General features: G+C 38.4%; 1 protein-coding gene across 2 annotated transcripts in view; it reads right to left on the reverse strand.

The window, feature by feature from the left end:
- FKTN (fukutin) overlaps positions 1–22831 on the reverse strand; it is an 81996-nt gene that overhangs the window by 3514 nt on the left and 55651 nt on the right. The window contains exon 10 of one of the 2 annotated variants that reach the window (XM_059411141.1): positions 11451–11548. In XM_059411141.1, the coding sequence (XP_059267124.1) occupies positions 11451–11548 (98 nt within the window). Of the gene's footprint in view, positions 1–5758; positions 11549–22831 lie in introns of those variants that run through there. The other variant, XM_059411140.1, reaches the window with a different exon arrangement.

Below are 22831 nucleotides of genomic sequence, written 5' to 3' on the forward strand. Positions count from 1 at the left end.
ATTCCCTGAATTCTTTGGATCACACCCTACCTCAGTCCTGTCATACTTCTCTGTGGTCTGCAGCACAGCTCTTGAGCCCCATTTCCCAGAACAGTACCCAGTGCCTTGTGCTTTTCCTGTTCCTGGCTGCCCTGTGTCTGTATCTGGCACTGGCTGGGAATTCCTAAGAGTCACCTTACCTGAGCCACTTGGCATCTTATGCCCACTTGGGTAAGCCTCTGTCCTCTATCTCTGAAACTGTAGGGATCCCAGGGTTTCTGAGATCTGTCTCATGGAACTTAAATTCTCCCAAATCCCCACTCTAGCCTTCATGAATATTTGCTGAGTCAATGAATGAACCTCAGCTCTCAACACAGTGCCTGTTGGATAGTACTTTAGCCAGGAGTGCTCATTAAAGACACGATGTTCTTATTCAAATAACCTTTCTACGCTTTCTCTTCTCCAAACTTCACAGCAGGATATTCGGTCCTCACCCCCAATCAGCTCCTTTCCTACTTTTCTAGTTGTGTGTGTATGTATGTGTGTTTCTGTGTGTGTCTAATTTTTCTATTGACCCATCTGAGACCAGGTGGTCTTAAGTACCATCTTATAAAGCCCATGCCATGATTCCACTGGTCATTTCACTGACAGTGCCTTAAGATCCAGTTGCACCGCATTGTCCCTTCCGTGCCTTCTTTCGTGGAGCTTTTTTCTAGGCTTGGGTGCTCAGGCTGCCTTCTACAAAGCCTGGAACTTTTGGTCTCCTTATCTAAGCTTGGTCTTTGTGAATCAATTCTGTTAACTGTTGTTTTAATCCCATGTCCTGTCTCAAGAAGCATGCACCTGTGCCCTGGAGGCCAGGGTCATTTCTTATCACCAGACCTCAGGACAGGGCCCTATACCCAGGAGAACTCTTAAATACCCAATCTTACAGAAAAATTATTACTTGGGTTTATCAGGAAAATATAAGTTCATAGGATTTATTCCAAAAGCAGAAATAAAAGCAAGTAAAGATAATATTGACAATAGCTATCACTTACTAAACATCTACTATGTACTAAACAGTGTACTAGATGCTGTGGATTTCCTGTATTACTTATAATAATCCTTATAGGTAGATACTAATCTAAGCCCCATGAGATTAAAAAAAAGAAACAAACAAACCTGGAACTCAGAAGTTAAATAACTCACCCAAGATCACAAAACTAGGAAGTGACACCCCTGGATTTGAGTCCAGATTTATACAATAGTAAAGCCCTTCCTGGTTCCATCAGACTCTCTGGATGTGCATTATCTATGCTCGCTACTAGCTACATGATGCTATTTAACTAATTAAAATTAAACATTCAGTTCCTTGGTTACATTTGCCACATTTCGAGTGCTCAGTAGTCACACGTGGCTAGTGGGTGCTGCATTGGACTGTGCAGACAGAGATCATTTCCAGCATCACAGGAAGCTCTGTTTGGACAGCACTGCTACAGACACTCTGATCTTCCACTACGATATGGGGAAGGATGGCTCCTAGTAAATTATACCTAGCATGATACGAGGAGAGGACAGATTCTTAAGAGCAAAGGTTTTCCCTTTGTCTGTGAAGTCAGACAGACGGATCAGATGGTTGCAGTGTGGGGTCCAAAACAAACTCCTGCACACTGTAACTATCACTCTTCTAAGTGACCTGAAAGACATTTTGTGGTAATTAACATTCAGGAAACTAGTCCTCCAATCACCCTTCCTATAATATTCACTAGAAAATATTCTCCAAATTACTTAAACTATAGAAAAAGATGGAATTTAAAAGTTTTAGGTGAGAAAAAAAAAAACGTGATAAATATGAAATCAATTAAACTTACAAAAGCCTAAGAATAATGACACCAGCTGCTAAAGGGCTTTTGCTGGTAGATTAGGGAAAAGTCAACTAAAAATGACACAAAAGAATAAAAATAAATTTTAAAGAGGATTATTAAATTTATAGAGCAAATCAATGAAGAACTGGAGGAAGAAAGGAGAAAAACAAAACTAAAACCTAAAACTCTGTCTTCTAAAAAATTGTGACGAGATTTTTCCTTTACGTTTCTTTAATAAAGAGTGTTATACGAGTTTTAATACATTGTTGAAGGGTACTCTCTAGTAAAGTCATAGTACAGACCATGGTGTACAGTACACAGGCAAAAAGAAAACCATAAAAGAGACAACTGCAGCATTTGTTGTTATCACTATTTAAATTTTTAGCCATTCTAATAGGTGTGCAGTGATAAGTCATTGTGGCTGTAATTTGCATTTTCCTGATGATCAACACTGTTGAACATCCTTTTTAAAAAGTTGTATTAATAATCACTATTACAGCCCTCTCCTTTTTCTTCTCTATTATCAATGATAGCTTTGACTCCTTCCAGGAAGTGCTGTTAACATTTAGCACCTTAGCTCAGCAGTTTATAGATAGCTTTGCAGGGGGAGAATAGTCCTAGGGAAACATTCTTTATGGGAAGAACAGTAAAGTTATAAAGTCAGGTTAGAGATGAAAGTGTACTAAGTTTTAGTAAAGATGGACGTTTCCACAACATTTCTAGAAAATGACACATTTTGGAAGAGGAATATGCTGATATCCAGCAGATTTTGTATGTTTGCATCCAAAGCAAAAAAATAAGAGCCTCCACAATACAAAGTGCGATGAAGCAGAGCTGAGGCAGAGGATAAACTACCTGCAAGCTCCCCTTCTACAGTCACTTGTCATACCAGTGACAACAGAGAAAATGCTTTCTAATTATCAGCTAAGCAAGGACTGATTTATTAATATTTGCTTCAGTTATATTTCAGGAGGTATTCATGGAAGAAATTAGGACAAGGAAAAATGGCAACATTTCCCCCAGTTTTATAGAGATATAAATGCCTACAATATTGTGTAAGTTTAAAGTATACAACATAATTATTTGATATATGTATTGTGAAATGATCACAAGTTTAGTTAATACCCATCACCTCACATAGCTAAAAATGCTTTCTTGTGATGAAACTGTCTTAGCAACTTTCAAATATACAATAGAGTATTGTCAACTATTCTCATCATACTTGACATTATATCCCCCAAATTTGTGTTATACAGGCAGTTTGTACGTTTTGACTATTCTCATCCAATTTGTCCAGTCCCTACCCCCTGCCTCTGGCAATCACCAATCTGAGTTTGGTTTTTCTAGTTCCCACATATAAAATGAGATCATACAATTATTTTTCTGTCTGATATTTCCCTTAACATGCCTTCGAGGTCTACTAACATTGTCACAGTGGTAGAATTTCCCTCTTTTATTTCTTGGGCCCAATATTACTTGGCTAAGTAATATTCCATTCTCTGTATATACCACATCTTCTTATCCATTCATATGTACAGGGGGTGCGGAAATCTCTTTGGGATAATGATTTCATTTCCCTCAGATAAATATCCAGAAGTGCAATTGCTGGATCATGTGGTAGCTCTATTTTTAATTTTTTGAGGAAACTTCATATTCTTTCTAGTGGCTACACCAATTCACATTCCCATCAGCAGTGAATAAGAGTTCCTTTTTCTGCACATTCTCATCAACACTTGTTAGCTCTTGTCTTTTTAATAACAGCCATTTTAACAGGGGTGAGGTTTTGATTTACATGTCCCTGATAATTAGTGATGTTGAGCATCTCTTCATGTACCCGTTGGCCACCTGAATATCTCCTTTGGAAAAATGTCACTCAGTTTCTTTGCTCACTTTTAATTGAATTATGGGGTATTTTTGCTATTGAGTAGGAGTTTCTTATATATTTAGGATATTAACCCCTTCTCAGGTATATTGCTTGCAAATATTTATTCCCAATCTATAGGTTGCTTTTCATTCTGTTGTTTCCCTTGTTGTGCAGAAACTTTTTAGTTTGATGTAGTCCCACTTGTTTATTATCACTTTTGTTGCCTTTGGTGCTTCTGGTGTCATATCCAAAAAAGTCACTGATACAAGCAATGTCAAGGAGATTTCCCCCATTTTCTTCTAGGAGTTTTATGGCTTCAAGCCTTACATTCATGTTTTTGAATCCATTTTGAGTTAATTTTTGGAGTGGTAGAAGACAAGAGTCTAGTTTTATTCTTTTCCACATGATTATCCAAAATTTTCCAGCCCCATTTATTAGAGACTGTATTTCCTCTGTTGAGTATTCTTGGCTCCCTCATCATATATTAGTTGACTGGATATGCATGGGTTTATTTTCCAGGCTTTCAATTCTGTTCCATTGGTGTAGGTGTCTATGTTTATGCTAGTACTATACTGTTTTGATCAGCAAATCTGATGCCTCCATCTTTATTCTTTCTTCTCTGGATTGCTTTTGGCTAGTTGGTTAACAGTCCTGAATGTCTTTTTGAGTTGCTTATCACCTATGGATCTTTTCCAGTGAAATATCTGTTCATGTCTTTTGCCCATTTTCTAGTGGATTTTTCTAAGCTGTTGAGGGTTAAGTACTTTATATATTCTAGATGCTACTCCTTTGTCAGCTATGTAGTTTGCAAATACTTCCTTCTAGTTTGTGGCTTGGCTTTCCAGCCTCTTTTTGTAGGCTTTTATAGTTTTTAATTTTGGTGGAGTCCAGCTCATCAATTTTCCCTTTTATGGATTGTGTTTTTGGTTGGTATCAAATATTAAGAAAGAACTCTTTACTTCACTCTAGATCATGAAGATTTTCTATTTTTTTTCCCCCCTGAAAGTTTCATAGTCTTACATTTAAGTACAGGAGACATTTGGGTTCATTTTTGTTTAAAGTATGAGGTGCAAGTTCAGGTTATTTTTATTGTTGTTGAAAGGGCTAGCCTAGCCTCTACTGCATTGCTTCTGCTCTTTGATCAAAAACCCATTGAGCAGGGGCACCTGGGTGGCTCAGAGGTTAAAGCCTCTGCCTTCGGCTCGGGTCATGATCCCAGGGTCCTGGGATCGAGCCCCACGTCGGGCTCTCTTCTCAGCAGGGAGCCTGCTTCCTCCTCTCTCTCTACCTGCCTCTCTGCCTACTGGGATCTCTGTCTGTCAAATAAATAAATAAAATCTTAAAAAAAAAAAAAACCATTGAGCATATGTGTGTCAGTTTCTGATTTCTTTATTCTGCTCTAGTGATCTATGTGTCTATCTCTTTACTAATACCACAGTCTTGATTATTGCATTAATCAAGGGCCACCTAATAAAGTATCACAGATGGGGTGTGAGGGGGGCTCAGTCAGTTAAGTGTTTGACTCTTGGTTTTGGCTCAAGTCATGATCTTAGGGTCATGAGATGGAGCTCTGTGTCAGGCTCTGAGCTCAGCAGGGAGTCTGCATGAGATCCTCTCCCTTCCTCTCCCTCTGCCCCTCCCCTGCTTGCATGCTAGTGTGCTCTCTCTCTCTCAAATAAATAAATACATCTTTAAAAAAAATGAAGTATCACAGACTGGGTGGCTTAAAAGAGACTTTTATTTTCTCACAGTTCTGGAGGCTAGAAGTCCAAGGTCAAGGTGTTGGTAGAGCTGGTTTCTTCTGAGGGTCTTTCTCCTTGACTTGCATGTAGATGGCCATCTTCTCCCTAATCTTCGTATAGTCTTCCCTCTGTGCCTGTCTGTATTCTTAAATCTCTTCTTATAAAGGACCCCCAGTCATATCTGATTGGGGCCGATGCATACGATTTCATTTTACCTTAATCTTAGAAATTCTGTACTGGTGGCAAGATTTACTATTTTACCAGACTGCTTATGAATATTAGTGGCTAATATCTACTGCAAATTTCAAGAATAAATACAAAACATCTCAAGTGATTAAAAAAGTTTTATTCATCATCCCAAAATGATTATATATTACAAATTCTGATCAAAATAATAATATTAAAGGTTTTTTCAGTAGTACCACAAACTACCTGTACCTGAAGATAAAACCAAATAGTCAACTGGTAAGCATACACTGAAATTTACCCATGTTTAAAATATCATTTGTTTAAAAAATCCACATACATGTTTTTCTGCTTATGAAGTAGAGGGAGCACACAAATAGCTATATATTATTTTCATGTAACAAACCCATGCTCTGAATGAGTCATCAAAAGACCATAAAACCTTGTAATTTTTTTTTTGATGGTGCATGAGACAGTACATTGTTTTATACAACAAGATACACTACTTCTAATTCTCCTCATAATCCTTTTCAACCCCACTGTGAGAGCTGCTCCTAAGTGTGTAGCAGCTTGGTTGGCTAACAGGTTCCTACATCATCTCTACATTGGGTTGGGTTGGGGGATGGCAAAGGGGCATTCTAACTAGAAGTTCTGGGAATAGAGATGCACAGATTTCTCATTAGAAAAATGCAGACCTGCCTACTGGTCCTGTGAAAAGCTATCACTATTGAACTGATCTGACTGACTTATAAACGATAATTAGATTTTAGTTTATGCAGAGAAGCTTAAAAGAGCTTGAAACATGCCCTGTAGATTCTTGCCCGAGACAGAAACACAAATTTGATGGAAGAAGGTGGAAGTGAGTATTCTCAATTCTCCTTTACTCAAACACAGATACAAACCTTTATCAACACAGATAGTTACATGAAACTAAGGATTCCAAGTTCTCTCCCTCTGAAAATCATGACTTATATCTGTGGCTGGGTAGAGATTTACTAACAAAGAGATGAGGTTTTACTTCTAGAAAAAGCTAGAATATTGAAGAAGTCCAGGGCAGAACAAGTACCAAAACTAGGGAAGCAGAGAGAGTGAATTGCTTGGGACCAAGGAACTATGCAACATAAGGGATCATACAAGGAGACCTTAGGAGACAACTGCTTGACCAATAAAATGAAAATATTAGTTCTATTTAGAGAAGGAGGCAACTTGTTAATGTCTCTGAATTCATGAACCATACAATTTGTCCTTTAATGCCTTGATAAAATGAAACAATTTTTTTTTTTCCCCTAAGTAAATTAAATTCAGTTACCCAACCTCCTGAGTCAGGCTTGTGTTCTGAACCATAGTTTTTTTAAATCCCATTTGAACAATAATTAGAAAAGCAACTGGGAAATAGGAAACGGAACATTCCTTGACTACTTACTTAATCCTAGGCCTGATGCTAAGCACTTTATGTTCCATCTTATCCTAACGAAAAGCCCTGAGATATACACACTTCCCCAATTCACTCATGTGGAAGTTGAGGCTGAGAGGTCCTCTGCCATAAATCCCACATGATGAACCTGTGATGCAAACTCAGGCCTAATTCAGAAATTTGTGATCTTTTTATACCAACATGCTGGTTCCCTTAAGTGAAATGTCAGAGGTGACCTAGCCAGGCCTTAATGAGAGAGGAAGAGAAGGAAAGACAATTTGCTGCTGGGACATTCCTTCAAAGATATCCTTTTGTCTGGTCAAGAACTGGAGTTTTCCCAGATAATTATATATTAGAAGTTGGGAATGTGGTACTTTCTCTGACTACTAATCTTTGAGGAAAATTTTCCCGTGGGGATTTATAATATTAACGATGAAAGAACTGTTCATCTTCCAGAAAGGAAAACTTGGGAGAGACTTAGAAACATGTGAAGCCTTAGGCTTGTGATACTGGATGAGGTGTTAGGCTGGAGTGTGGGAATTCATTCCAAGTGTGTTTCCCAGATGCAGCTCTGGTCCCCAGTCTACAAACCACTGCTCTTCTATGTAATACCTTGCTGTCCTATGTGCCATCTGAAGTTTGGAGCCATATTAAGGCTAGATACAACGGTTTGGGGTCACGAAGAAGAAAAGCAATGGATACAAGTTATTCTCAACTACTTGCATCCATCAGAGACTATCAATAAGGGAAGGAGGAAGGATTCTTTGGAAATGAGTGCTTAGCTAATGGTTTCCTGGGGAAGCAGAAGGGATGAAGTAGCAATGGGACACATCTTGAGCTTAAGAGAATGAAGTACTCCCGGATATTAAGAGTATTATGATCAAAGGCTGATGTCTCCAAACATGAACTATTTCACCTTTTGGAGATACGGCATTTTGTAGTTAAAGGTATGAAAATAGCCTAAGTATTTTGGACAAGAAAGAAATACTCCTTCTTGATCTCTTTGTCACCTTAGGCTCCCAATCTGAGCAAAAACCTATTAAGTGGGGAATGGCATAAACACCCTGAAACTGACTCCTGAGGCATGGGATGACTTCTCTTTGAAGCATCTCAAGCAAAGTTAAAAACTGTGTTGTGATGCAATGACATAGGAACTGGACCAAAATCATGGCACTCTTGAGTTTTAACTTCAGGTGTTTCTCAAGTCACTGCTATCATTTGTTGATTTAGCTATAACATAAAAGGCACAGAATGAATGTGACCTCTATAGCTTTTAAGACTCAAGAGTAAGATGAGGCACCTGGGTGGCTCAGTTGGTTAAGCGACTGCCCTTGGCTCAGGTCATGATCCCAGAGTCCTGGGATCAAGTTTCGCCTCAGGCTCCCAGCAACATGGGGAGTCTGCTGCTCCCTCTAACGTCCCCTCTCATGTTCTTCCTCACCCTGTTTCTCTCTCAAATAAATAAATAAAATCTTAAAAAAAAAAAAAAAGAGCAAATGATTTTCACTTGAGTAAACTTGTTTAGGAAATAGTGGTAGACATTCTGCCATCTAGTGGTCAAATTTCAGGGTCTGTAGCTAGTGAATCAAAGAAATTGGCCATCCTACTGCCCAGCTTCTTAGAGATATTAGATTTTAAGAACTGCAGTTATACTGCAGTTTTATTCCAGCGACCAGAAGTCAGGAGCTGCAGCAGAGGGGAGAAGGCCAAGGGCTCCCCACTTAGAGAAGGACCAAGTGTCCCTGTGCTTGTCAAAGGAAGGGTTATCAATCTTGCCTCTCAGGATCTGTCTGGAGACAGCCAGGGGTGCCTAACTTAGTTAATGTAAGAGGTTTTCTCCTGTAAAACAGACAGAGTGGACCTCAAAGTGGCCATACTAGGAGAATTGTTGTTGGAATACTCAGGTGAAAAAGAAAATTGATCTGATGAGGTTTGATGGTAGAGCCACTGGCCAGTGCGCACAGTTAAGGATCGTCAAGGAGGACAGAACAAAGTACGGCTGAACCTGCAGCAGAAGCAAGGCCAGCCTTCAGAGTCTGGGGAAAGGCTTTCACACCCTCAAGTCAGGGTAGGAACCAAGCAAGAGCAGAAGCCTGTAAAACCAGAAGGTAGTCAAGAAAAGTATTTCAGCTGCCAGTGGGCTGTGGAGGGAAGGATACAGAATCTCTGTCAGTGCAGCCAAGATCTCTTAGATTTTGGATTCTCCAAGACCTTGGACTCCAGCGATAGATAAAAGAAAAATAACCTAAATAGGGGTGGGTAGGACCCCCTGGCAAACAGTGGAAGCCCCAATTTGAAATGGGCAGATGTGTATGCACTTAAGTATATATATACTTCTAAATGCTAAGCAAAAGAAAATGGTCCTCACTAAATGACAGATTTTACCCAGAAACACTATTAGTATCTGATATTTTTTCAACTATGAAAAACGAAATTAGGTTTGGCTATTTAGAATTTGGGTGTGATTTCTATGGTCTAATCTTCCAGCAAAAAGAAGCTGATTACAATGGTCTATCATCTGGGGACAAGTTTACTGGTAATCTGTAAGAGTCCCTGAAAACCCCATTATGTTAGTTATGAAAAGATCCAATGAGTACACATTGAAAGCTTGTCCTAAGAGAGAAAGATGAGTGGTTATCATTTATCAAAAAAAGTTTCTGGTGTTTTGAAAATATAGAGTGGGTGGTTGTAGGTCACTTTTCTCAACTTTGTTTTAGGAAAACTCAGTCAGCCTACTATTCCCTCAGACTCTCTGGTTTCCATTTCTGACACTGTTATGATTCTCTGGTTTTAGAGGAAAGTCTGGGATTTTGTCCAGAAAGTTGTCCTAAGCAGGCTTAGGACAAAATATAAGACCCATCTTCCTTTTCTAGACAAAGAAAAAGATAGCAGTGCTTACTGTACCTACATATACCTTTACCTCTCTCTTGGAATATATCATTAAAGTGACTCACGAAGAGATGGAGGAGAGAGGGCCATCCCAGCCCACTCAGAAACATATCTTGAGTGGGGGAAAAGGAAACTGAAGGGTTTTAAATTGGTGGTACTTGATAAAGCTTATAAAGGAAGTCTGAGTTTTCATCCCATCAATATGCAACAGAGAGAACATCTAGATGGAATGATGAGACTGGACACAAACTTTACAAATACCATGACGGAGAAAGCATTTGTCAGATTTGCCACTGACCTTCACTCTGGAGATGTGATATAGTGTAGAGGAGAGGGAACAGGTAGGCTTATATACCATTTAAATTGGTTTATAGGCCATAACTGAAAGATATGGAGCTGGAATTGATGAATGAATACATGGGTACAGAAGAGTACATCTTAGAAAAATTACAGGTAATTTCTATTAATATTTTAGTGTTAACATCAAAATTGGGAATACAAGGATTAAAAGTTTAGAAAATATTAAAGTCTATGAATAGCTCATATTTTTACCTAACAGATGGTTGGGAATGAAACAAGTAAAGTAAGTTTTGTGAAATCACAACCCTTTCAAAAGCATGTCTGGTAGCATGATCTTGCTTGAATGATTTGTTAACAAGTGCTATAGAGGTCAGTGAAAATATTCTCACAATGGCTGGAAATTAAAGCACCACACAAGCACAAGCTTCCTTTTCATTCCAAATATGAAAATAGAAAATTACAGAAATTTGCATATCTTTGACAAAGCTAGAAAGCAGCTCTCATTCTAAGAGAATGATGCTCTGTACTCTAAATTAATTCCATATGGGGCTGCTGGTAAAATGAAATCTGCTTGCATCCTTTCTTGATGCCACCTAAAGTATGATCACTTAAATATTAACTGCAACTCTACAGTCTTAAAAGCAGCACTAACATACAAGCTTAACTGCTGATTACAGGAATGGGTTATTCGTTTTTTACTGGTATATCCTTCATTAGCTTTGCCCGATGAACCCATCTTCCAGTCCAAATGTTATCTAACATTTTTGAAAGAATATCATATTCTGTAAGAGCTTCAAAGGGTAAGGGTGTTTCCCTCAAAGGAAAACTGAGATGCTTACCAAAGGAATAGGAAAGAGAGACAGGTATGATGTCACCCATCTCTGCTTCTCCGCTCAAACCTAGCACTGTACCTGGGAAGTGTAAAGGGACTCCTTAACAAAAGTAAAATGAGAGAACTAAATCACATGGCTCAGAAGTTAGGACTTTTCCTGCATCTTCAGACTTGACATATATCTTCGGCCCTACTTGCATCTGACAAATAGAGATTTATCTTCTTAAACAGTTATCCATCTTTGTGTCAGAAGGGGAATTCTACCATTTCAACTTACTGTCTCAGTATAACTGGATAACCTCATCCCACTCAGAAACGGGCCAGATCCCATTGGGCTGCACATTGGGGGGAGAGCGCTTCCAGTCCCATGTCTTCACAGGAATCTTCCAGGTCTTACCATAGTTGGCTTCAATGTACTCAATAGTTTCACAGGGCACATGAATCTTCATGTCTACAAACTCAGTCCAGCACAGTGTAAACTTGGGAAACAGGTATCTGTGGCGAAACAGATGCAATGGGGAGAGGAGTTAGGCTCAACAGTACACGTTCGCTCTAAAGAACCCTGCTGCTAGTGCACTCTGGGCCCAAGGAAAGTCCTCCCCCATCAGACAGCTTTGGGGAGAGATACAGAGGACATTTTGTGGTTTCTGACTGTTCAGCACCCTCTTCCTCTTATAATGTTAACAGCATCCTAATCCCAATCCCCAGAGATGGGTAAAAAGGACCCAGGCCTAACCAGTACATTATAGTGACTGGATCAGGGATAAGAATATACACAAATTAGGCAAATAAAAGTCAGCTGTGGGATTTCCGCTGAAACACCAAAGAAAAAGGCATTCTTTTTGTGGAGGTTTCTAAGCTGGTGGGATGGAAGCTGAGCATCTGTTATCTAACAGCAGGGAGAGACTGTCTGAGAATGAAGTCAAAGCCAAAAGCGCCCAAAAGGCGGAGGAAAATGATAGAGCTCAGAAAACTGTAGGGAAGGACTTGCATTTGGCTGTGTCCATTCCTTAAACATCTCAGGTAAACCAATGAATATATATAATTCTTTTTTTTTATACATTTCTAATACTTGCAATTCTTCCTACACAGAGGGAGGCACATGTAGCAGTGTGAAAGGGAACAACTCTTCTAGTCTGCCAGAGAACCTGAATCAACTCTGGCAATACAGGACATTCTCCGACAACAGCATCACATATGCTTGTGCCTTTGAGGCAGGTCTTATTAACTCCTGTGTCTCGGGTTTCACTGTGTTTTTAGACAGCTTTTGATAACCTACTTAGCTTAGTTAGATAAAGAAGAAACTCCCTGGGTCAGCCAGGGTATTCTTCAAACTCCTTTCCTAACTCATACTGCAGTGAAAATTTCTCATGATATGTGAACATGGTAGGATGCACTAAGATGGGTTTTTGAGGAAAGCTTCACACCGCCTCCCCCCTCTTCCAACGCAGGCATCGAGGTCTAACGTCTGGATGTCCTATACTTCAACAAGATGTCCCTTAAAGACAGCTATACCAACCACATTCTTCCTGCTCTATTATTTTAGCACCTGCCCTTTTTAAATCTCTGTTCTCAGCCACAAACTTACTTTCTTATTTTTAACAGTTCACACATCATTAAATCCTCATTAAATTCAAACTGCTACTGAGTGACTCTACAGAATACTAAAATAAGCAGCATATGTGTGAGGTGAATCTTCTCTTTCATAACCTGGACTTCCAAGGAAGACAGCAAGCATGACTCCAAGATGCATTCCCAGACCTCTGTCCCCTCACATGAACCTACATGTAGTTCCTGGCTTTCTTTTCGTCTCAAATGCTAAAGAATCTCTACACCAGCTCAGGCAGTGTTAGTTATTTCACTCTATGTCTAGTGGAACTATTTTAACTAGCAACTAAGTTTAAGAAATTAAACCAAAATGTGTTTTTTAAAGGTATTCTAGATCAGTGAATTAAACTCAATATATTATAAAGGAAAGCTAAAACAAGCAGTTTCGTTAGATTTAAGTTTATACTATAGCGCGATATTCTGTGTTGGTGTTTTCTGAGAAATGTTTCTTCTCTTCACAACATGAAAAAAACTTTCAGTAATGAGATTTGAAGTGACAATAGCAGAGATCACAGAACTTTAAATTATCAGAGGATGAAAGAAAAAAGGAACAGGAAAGAGTCAGATGTCAAAGCATAATCATACTGTGGAAATGGGATCTAGCTGGGATGTTCTCCAAGGAAAGGTCAGTTCTCCTAATATTCTGCTTTTAAATATCGTGTTTTACCACCAGATGAACATAAAGCCATACATGAAAATGAGGGGCTGAACAAATTAAAAAGAAAGCAACAAGTCCCTTCTACCCAAACCAATGGGCACTGGCAGTTAATAGACAATCCCAGCTGGCTTCTGTGAAAAGACGGCCACAGCAAATCTCATAGCTGAGGAAGAAATAAGATACAGCAGAGCTCCACCATCTGCTGGTCCCAATTTTATTCTGCACACTCATATTCATGGAATTGCTTATTTTGTCATCAGACCAGCCATCCATCACGGGCCTCCACCCTCCCCTATCAGATACTGGTCAAAAGAATGTTCACCTGTCCCATCCTATCAAGTTGACATACTCTAGTTGAAATCAGAGGCAGAAATTACGACCTATCTCCATAACATAGGGCAGGAAACTCGTCTCTTAAATATTAGCCTCTACAGTCTATCAAAGAGGTGAAAGAAAGAAAAATCAGAGGTAGATAGATAGATACGGTAGATGAGACTACTACAAATTTTAATGAAAGCAGTATCTTAAACAATGAAATGTTCAAATGAATGAAACCATAACATTAAAAATAAACAGTGAAAAAATAATTCAAAGACAATTTAACTCCAATGTTCATTTGTGTTCCTAAAGGGAAACATCCCTAAATCATTGTGGTTTTCTTTTCACTAAAAAATTTTCAATTCAATCAGCAAAAAGAATATTCCAGCTTCCTAGGAGAAGAAGAAAGATAAACCATAAAATGTGAAAGCTGATTGTTAAATAGGAAAGAGGAGAGGCAGAGAGGGGGTAGGTGGCACAGACCACCACATACCATGTACTCTGTCCAGGTTACCAGTAAACAATGACTAAAACTAGAACACACCATGGGTCTGGGACATTACCTTAGCTAAGCTAAGGTTAAGTTTGGCTAAGCAATGTGTACTTTAGAGCTCTGGGACAGGATCCAAAATGTGAACAGATTTAAATTCAGACTAAGGCAACCCTTGTAAGCTCAAGGGATCTTTTCACACACATACAAATCTTTCCATTCACATTTTCTATGTCATAGCATGTTTACTTCATTTTATCTCTGCCTGAAAGATTAGAATTAACAGTTGGTTGGAGCGAAAAAAAAAAAGAAAAAGAGTTGGAGTAAACTATTTCATTTTTTTCCTCACAAAAGTCCTTATAATCTGTAAAACTACTTACTGGTGGTTAGATAAAGTAATCTCATCAGTTTAATTGTACATCCCATAAGCATAATTGCTAAATGGAAAACACTGTTTTTATTATTATTAGTTAGCTAGACTAAGTAAAAGACAGACACCATCATTTATAACTGAATTTGACCTTTTTAAACATAAGTTGCATTAAACTCTGGAAGTGGAACAGCAGAGCCATGTTTTCAAACAAGAATGTTCTACAAAACAACACAAATGGTTTATTCTCATTACCAATCCTTAATTTCTTTTTCTTGTGCTATTCCAGTGCCTAAGCCCTCTAGCATTCTGCTTAATAGAGGTAGGCAGAGCACACTTTTTTTTTTTCTTTTTTCCTGATTCCAAATCCATTTTACTCCAAGCTTGCTAAAAGGCCTTTCCCCCACTTTTGGTTAATTATGAAATTTATCAAAAGTTTTTAGTGTCAACAAATGATAATGGAGGGTTTTTTCCCTTTGATCTTTTAAACATTTAATGTTGAAAATTGCACTAATACACAAGAACTACAAAATTTGATATAATACATGATCAAGCTTTGCAAATGTTCTATTTATAGCAGACAAGAAAGTATATTCAGCATTTATTGGGTGAAGACTTTTCTATATATCCAATAAATCAAGCTTATTGATTTTCTTCATGTTTTCAAAAGTTTACTAATTTCTTCTTTGCCTGAATCAGCAGTTGTTTTTTTTTTTTAAGAGATTTTATTTATTTATTTAACAGAGAGAGAGAGAGATCACAAGTAGGTAGAGAGGCAGGCAGAGAGAGAGGGAGGCAGGCTCCCCCCTGAGCAGAGAGCCTGATGTGGGGCTCGATCCCAGGACCCTGAGATCATGACCTGAGCCGAAGGCAGAGGCTTTAACCCACTGAGCCACCCAGGTGCCCCAATAAATAAAATCTTAAAATAAAATAATTTCTACACCCAACATGGGGCTTGAACTTACAACCTCAAGATCAAGAGTCACACACTCTACCAAATGAGCCAGCCAGGCACCCATATTTGGAAATTTTAAATAATATTTCTATCTAGCAGTAGTTACTATTTGTAATAGCTACTATTGTTTTTAAAGATTTTATTTATTTATTTGACAAAGAGAGAGAGATACCAAGTAGGCAGAGAGTCAGGCAGAGGGGTGGGTGAAGCAGGCTCCCTGCTGAGAAGAGGCCCCCCCCCACCCCCTCCCCTAAACAGGGAGCAATCCCAAGACCCTGAGATCATGACCTAAGCCAAAGGCAGAGGCTCAACCCACTGGGCCACCCAGGAACCCGCTACTGTCTATTTTTTAACCTATATATATCACGGTAAGAGTTTCTAATAAAAACTGAATATGTGCAGAATCTCAACCCTCTTCCTACTACACAGAATTTAGATACACTTTACTCCTTCAACACTGAAAAATCATCTCCTCCTCAACTGATTATCATCAAGAGTTTCCCTTTCTAACCTTTCTCTTTTTAACCGCTGTCATTTTTTTATAGACAATGGCTCACCAATTTACTGACATATTGTACACACTTTTTTGTTCACCATTATGTCATATATATTATGTCTTCCTTCTGTGTTCTTTAATAGATCTTTAAGCATGGATCTCTGAGACATGAACTTTCTTAATCTTTTTACACATATAAATGTCTTTACCTTGACCTCCCTCTTGAATGTTAGTTTTAACTGCATATAACTTAGTTATTTCTCCTCAGCTTTTGAAAAATAACCTCCATTATCTTCTGGCCTCTATTGTTAAAGAGGTATATTTGCTGCTCCTTTGTGAACAATCTGTTTTGTCTATAGCCTGAAAACAAAAATTTTTTAAAAGATTGTATTTATTTGAGCACCTGGGTGGCTCAGTTGGTTAAGCGACTGCCTTTGGCTTGGGTCATGACCCCAGAGTTCCGGGATCGAGTCCCACATTGGCTCCCAGCTCCACAGGCAATCTGCTTCTCCCTCTGACTTTTTCCCCTCTCTGCTCTCTCTCACATAAATAAAAACAAATCTTAAAAAAAAAAAAAAAGATGTATTTATTTATTTGAGAGTGACAGAGATAGTGACAGAGATAGTAAGAGAGAGCACAAGTGGAGGAGAGGGAGTAGCAGGCTACCTGCTCAGCAAGGAGACCGATGCGGGGCTCAATCCCAGGGTCCTGGGATCATGACCTGAGCTGAAGGCAGATGCTTAACCGAATGAGCACCCAGGAGCCCCCAATTTTTGTTTTTGACATTACAGTTTTCTTAGGAATTATCTAGATGTAGATTTATTATTTATCCTGGTTATCTGTCTTTAATTTGGGAATTCTATTTAAATACTGCTTTTTCACCATTCACTCCAATTTCTTTTAGCTCAGCTATATCTTTTTAAATTTTCTTTGATTTTTATATTTATTTTTTATATTCATTTGAGTGTAGGTGACCACAATATTACGTTTCATGTGTACAACACAGTGATTAGACAAGTTTATACATTATGCTATGTTCATCACAAGGGTAGCTGCCTTCTGTCCTAATACATTGGCATTCTATTATTATTGACTATATTCCTTAAGCTGTGCCTTTTATTCCCATGACTTATTCATTACATAATGGAAGTCTATATGTCCCACTTCCCTTAACCCATTTTGTCCACCTCCCCATAGTCCTCTTCTCTGGCAACCTTCAGTTTGTTCTCTGTATTTATAGGCCTAATTCTGTTTTCTGCTTGTTGATTCATTTAGTTTAGTTTGTTTTAGATTTCACTTAAGCATGAAATCATGCAGTACTTGTCCTTCTCAGTCTGACTTATTTCACCTAGTATAACACTCTCTAGGTCCATTCATGTTTTCTCAAATGGCAAAAGCTCATCTATTTTCATGATTGTGTAATATTCTACCGTGTGTGTGGGGGTATCTATGTGTGTATACTCTTTATATCTTCCTGAGACATTTGTTTATTGATGGACCCTTAGTTTGCTTCCATATCTTGACTATCGTAAATAATGCTGAAATAAACAGGGGTACATATATCTTTCCAAACTAGTGTTTTTGTTTTCTTTGGGTAAGTATCCAATAGTGGAATTACTGGATAAGATATTTCTATTTCTAATTTTTTGTGGAAACTCCATACTGTTTCCCACAGTGGCTGAACCAATTTACATTCCCACCAACAGTGTATGAGGGTTCCTTTTTCTCCATATCCTTGCAAACACTTGTTATTTCTTATGTTTCTTAATTCTGACAGGCCTAAGATGAGAGCTCATTGTGGTTTTTGATTTACATTTCCCTGATACTCAGTGATGTTAATTAGGTATATCTTTTAGACATATTCATCGGTGACTTATACTGAAAGAAAGGGAATGTGGCAAAGTGAGGAATTACTGTGCACAGTAAGTCATTAAGTCCCTACCATCAATTTTGCCCAATTCTCTAAGAATTGCAATCTATTGAGAACCAAGGTTACAGCATGCTGACTAGCATTTTTTAAATGATCTCTTCCACTAAGCCCCTCAAATTCTACCACAGAAAACACAGAAGCAAAAAGTAATATTGAAATGGCTAATATACTTTTCAGAGCCTAAACTAGAATATAATCGTTGAGATCTTCATTCATCCCATACTCCACTCCTATCCCAAACTTCTAACATATAAGCAATATACACAGCACATACATGTTTTATAAAATAAAATTCTACCCACTGAACCTCATTTTCCCACTAACTTCCGTGGAAATTGAGTGACTCCATTTATCCTACTGACTTTTAAACTCTGCTATGCAGTTTCCATAAGACATTACTACTGATTATCCGTACCATAGGAGAAACAAGAAAAAATTTATATCAACAATGAGTAGACAAATTAAAGCTTGGATAAGTGGTTGTTATCATGTAACACTTGAATATAGCTCCATGACTATATCAAAAACTATCCATTTAAAGCATGCTCAAAACTCTTTTTTTTTTTTTAAGATTTTATTTATTTACTTGACAGAAATCACAAGTAGATGGAGAGGCAGGCAGAGAGAGAGAGGGAAGCAGGCTCCCTGCTGAGCAGAGAGCTCGATGCGGGACTCGATCCCAGGACCCTGAGATCATGACCTGAGCCGAAGGCAGCAGCTTAACCCACTGAGCCACCCAGGCGCCCTCAAAACTCTTTTTTAATGCCAGAAACAAAGTCCTAAAGCCCCAGGACATTTTTTTTTTCTTTTTAAGAATCTGAGGACTTCTGAGACTTCTTCTTCTTTTCTTTTTTTTTTTTTTTTTAAGATTTTATTTATTTATTTGAGAGAGAATGAGTGAGAGAGAGCATGAGGGAAGAGAAGGTCAGAGGGAGAAGCCGACTCCCCAAGGAGCTGGGAGCCCGATGTGGGACTCGATCCTGGAAGTCCGGGATCATGACCTGAGCCGAAGGCTGTCGTTCAACCAAAAGAGCCACCCAGGCGCCCACCCCAGGACATTTTTATTTCTACTGCATAACTTCCAAAAATTAGATCTATAGTTTATCAACAATCAGACTTAGCTGTGCTTGCTTTCTCTCAGACAATGTTAATAGTATTTCTCTTTGGATCTAATAGATAAATTTAAAAAGAGATTAAATTATGATTTCAACTTTTATACTAAATTAAAAAAGCTTGTTTTATTTTGAACTCAGATTACCTAATTTGTCAAATCAGATGCAAAAGGCTCAAAGCTTATCATTGCAATTAAGCCTGCCTTGATCAAATTCATCCCTCTGGTCCCAGGTATCCCTCTATTTTAGTATGTAATCTTGGGCTCTTTCCTCTTCACATTGGTTTTCTAAGTCATAATTTTTTTAAGATTTCATTTATTTATTTTAGAGAGAGAGAGCATGCTCATGAATGGGGGGAGGGGAGAAGCAGGAAAAGAGAAATAAGCAGAATCCTCGCTGAATGCAGAGCCTGATGTGGGGCTCAAGCCTATGATCCTGACATCATGACCCGAGATGAAATCAAGAGCCAGACACTTAACTGACTGAGGTACCCAGGTGCCCCATAAATTTTTTAAACGTGTAAATAAACTTTTTTTCTAAATACATTTTTTGAGAAGTAATTTACATTTAACAAACTGAACCCATTTTAAGTTTTGACAAACACATATACCTGTGTAAATACCACAGCAATTAAGACACAGACTACTTCTACTACCCTGCTTCCCAAAGGTCCCTGTGCTCTTTGGCAAGTCATAGAGTAGATCCACCCTGGCCCCTAGCAATCACTGATCTTACTATATCCTTCATTGGTTTTGCCTGTTCTACAATTTCAAATACATGCAGTTACATAGTATGTACTCTTCCTATCTGACTTCCTCCACTGAGCATATTTTAGAGAGTCATTTATGCTACTGCATATATCAGCAGTTCATTTCTCTTTACTGTAAAGTAGTATTTTATTGCCTGAGCATAGTATAATTTATCTGGTCACCAGAAGATGGACATTTGGGTTGTTTCCATTTTTCTGGCTACCATGAATAAGAATGCTACAAACATACATGTCAACTCTTTTGGTGAAAATATGTTTTTATTTCTCTTGGACGACTACCTTATAAAAGACTTTATAGAATTACATTCAAACAAGACATATGGCAGTCTTAAAAATATAATTTATGTCACATAAATGAAAGGTCTTCCATTTATTCATTCTCAGGTAATTTTTTTCAGCATTTTTTTTTTAAGATTTTATTTATTTATTTGACAGAGAGATCACAAGTAGGCAGAGAGGCAGGCAGAGAGAGAGAGAGAGAGGAGGAAGCAGGCTCCCTGCAGAGCAGAGAGCCCGATGTGGGGCTCGATCCCAGGACCCTGGGATCATGACCTGAGCTGAAGGCAGAGGCTTTAACCCACTGAGCCACCCAGGTTCCCCTTTTTCAGCATTTTTATTTTTATTTTATTTTAAGTAATATCTACACCCAATGTGGGGCTCAAAACTAGAGCCCCAAGCTCGAGACTTGAGCAGCCAGGCGCCCCTGAGGTAATCTTCTCTTAAAAAACAAATAAGCAAAGATAACTATATAAATAACTCCCACTTCTGTACCTTGCATACAATTACCATATAAAATTCATTCAAAGTTCTTCCCTCAACGATATACTTTGTACCTGCTACCCACTAGAGGTTTGGAGATATAATTAAGGAAACCTAAGACAATATATCTGTTGCAAGATATGAAGGCATAAACAGAGTAGGAAATGTGAGTCGTTTTCAGAAAGGCCAATGTTTCAAATATACTAATTTAAAGAAATAATCTTTGCTCACAGGCTGAGTAAGCACAGAGTGTGGCTGCAGACCAGGGAGACAGGAATGATTAACTGCTTTTCTCTGAGAGCACAATGAGGAGAGGGGACCCCCCCTCCCCTATCTCCTCCGGGCCAGAGTCTAGGAGGACACCATTTTCATTCTCGTCCTCTAAAACTACACAGAAAGCCTTCAGAGAACCAAAGCTACTGAGAGCAAACCAGAGCAGATTACTTAGCCTAACCCCTAGCAAAGGTGGTGCAATTCTGCCTGAGGCAGAAACATTTGAGAATCACTGCAACAGACCTCTTCCCCAGAAGATCAGCAAGAACATCCAGCCAAGACCAAGTTAGTTTACTGATCAATGAGAACTGTAAAACTTCAATGCTAGAGGACTATAGCATCCAGAATTCATGGCTTTTCCTTATGATTCTTTAGTCTTCCAAGTTAGTATTTTTAATTTTCATCATTGTTTTCTGTTCTTTTTATTTTTCTTCTTTGCTTTTTTTTTTTTTTTTGCCTTTTTTTTTTTTTTTTGGTAAGATTCTATTTATTGGGCCACCCAGGTGGCTCAGTAGTTAAGCATCTACCTTTGGCTCAGGTCATGATCCTGGGGTCCTGGGATTGAGACCCGCATCAGCTCCCTGCTCAGTGGGAAGCCTGCTTCTCCCTCTCTCACTCCCCTGCTTGTGTTCCCTCTCTCTCACTGTGTCTCTGTCAAAAAAAAAAGAAAGAAAGAAAGAAAGAAAGAAAGAAAGAAAGAAAGAAAGAAAGAAAGAAAGAAATTCTATTTATTTATTTAACAGAGACAGCGAGAGAGGGAACACAAACGGGGGAGTGGGAGAGGGAAAAGCAGGCTCCCCACTGAGCAGAGAGCCTGATGTGGGGTTCCATCCCAGGACCCCAGGATCATGACCTGAGCCAAAAGCAGATGCTTAATGACTAAGTCACCCAGGCGCCCCTTTCTTCTCCTTTTCAACCAACTTATCAATATCAATACCTTTTTAAAAAATCATTTATAATATTCACTTTTAGAGTTATATTCTATCCCTTCATTGTATTTAACCTTATTTTTTGTACATATATAAGTTTTTCTTTCTTCAAAATTTTGGGATACAGATTTTTATACCTTATAACTACTGCATGGCTTTTTCTATTCACCCATTTGATCATATTCTCTCCTTTTTTTTTTTTTGAAAAATTAAATTTTTCTTCTTTCTTTTTTCAGCCAACTTATCAATTCCTTTATAAAAGTCTTTTTAAATTTTCATTTTTACAGTCATATTCCATCTCTTCATTGTATTTACCCTTATTTTTGTATATATACAAATTTTTCTTTCTTTAAAAATTTGGGTGTCAGTTTCTTCTACCAGACCAAAATACACCCAAAATCTAGTGTATGGCTCTGTTCTGTTCACCAGCCTGATCATATTCTTCTTTTCTTTCTTTCTTTTCCCCCCAGTTGTGGCTCTCTTCTGATTTGTTTAGTGATTATTTATCTAGGGTTGTTGTTATCCTTTTATCATTTTATTCTCTCATTTATCTGTTCTTCTCTGGACAAAATGACAAGATGTAAAAATTCACCTCAGAAAAAAAGGACAAGAGGTTGTACCAACTGCCAGGGAGCTAAACAACATGGACATGATAAGTAAGATGTCAGAACTAGAGTTCAGAATAATGATTATAAAGATACTAGCTGGGCTTGGAAAAAGCATATAAGATACTAGAGAATCCCTTTCTGGAGAAGTAAAAATCTAACCAAGTGGAAATCAAAAAAGGCTATTAATAAAGTGCAATAAAAAAAATGGAAGCTCTAAGTGCTAGGATAAATGAGGCAGAAGAGAGAATCAGTGATATAGAAGACTAAATGAAGGGCGCCTGGGTGGCTCAATGGGTTAAGCCATTGCCTTCGGCTCAGGTCATGATCTCAGGGTCCTGGGATCGAGTCCCACATCGGGCTCTTTGCTCAGCAGGGAGCCTGCTTCCCTCTCTCTCTCTCTCTCTGCCTGACTCTCTGCCTACTTGTGATCTCTCTCTGTCAAATAAATAAATAAAATCTTAAAAAAAAAAAAAGAAGACTAAATGAAGAAGAATAAAGAAGCT

This window comes from Mustela nigripes, chromosome 9, assembly GCF_022355385.1.
Source record: "Mustela nigripes isolate SB6536 chromosome 9, MUSNIG.SB6536, whole genome shotgun sequence".
Taxonomy (NCBI): Eukaryota; Metazoa; Chordata; class Mammalia; order Carnivora; family Mustelidae; genus Mustela; species Mustela nigripes.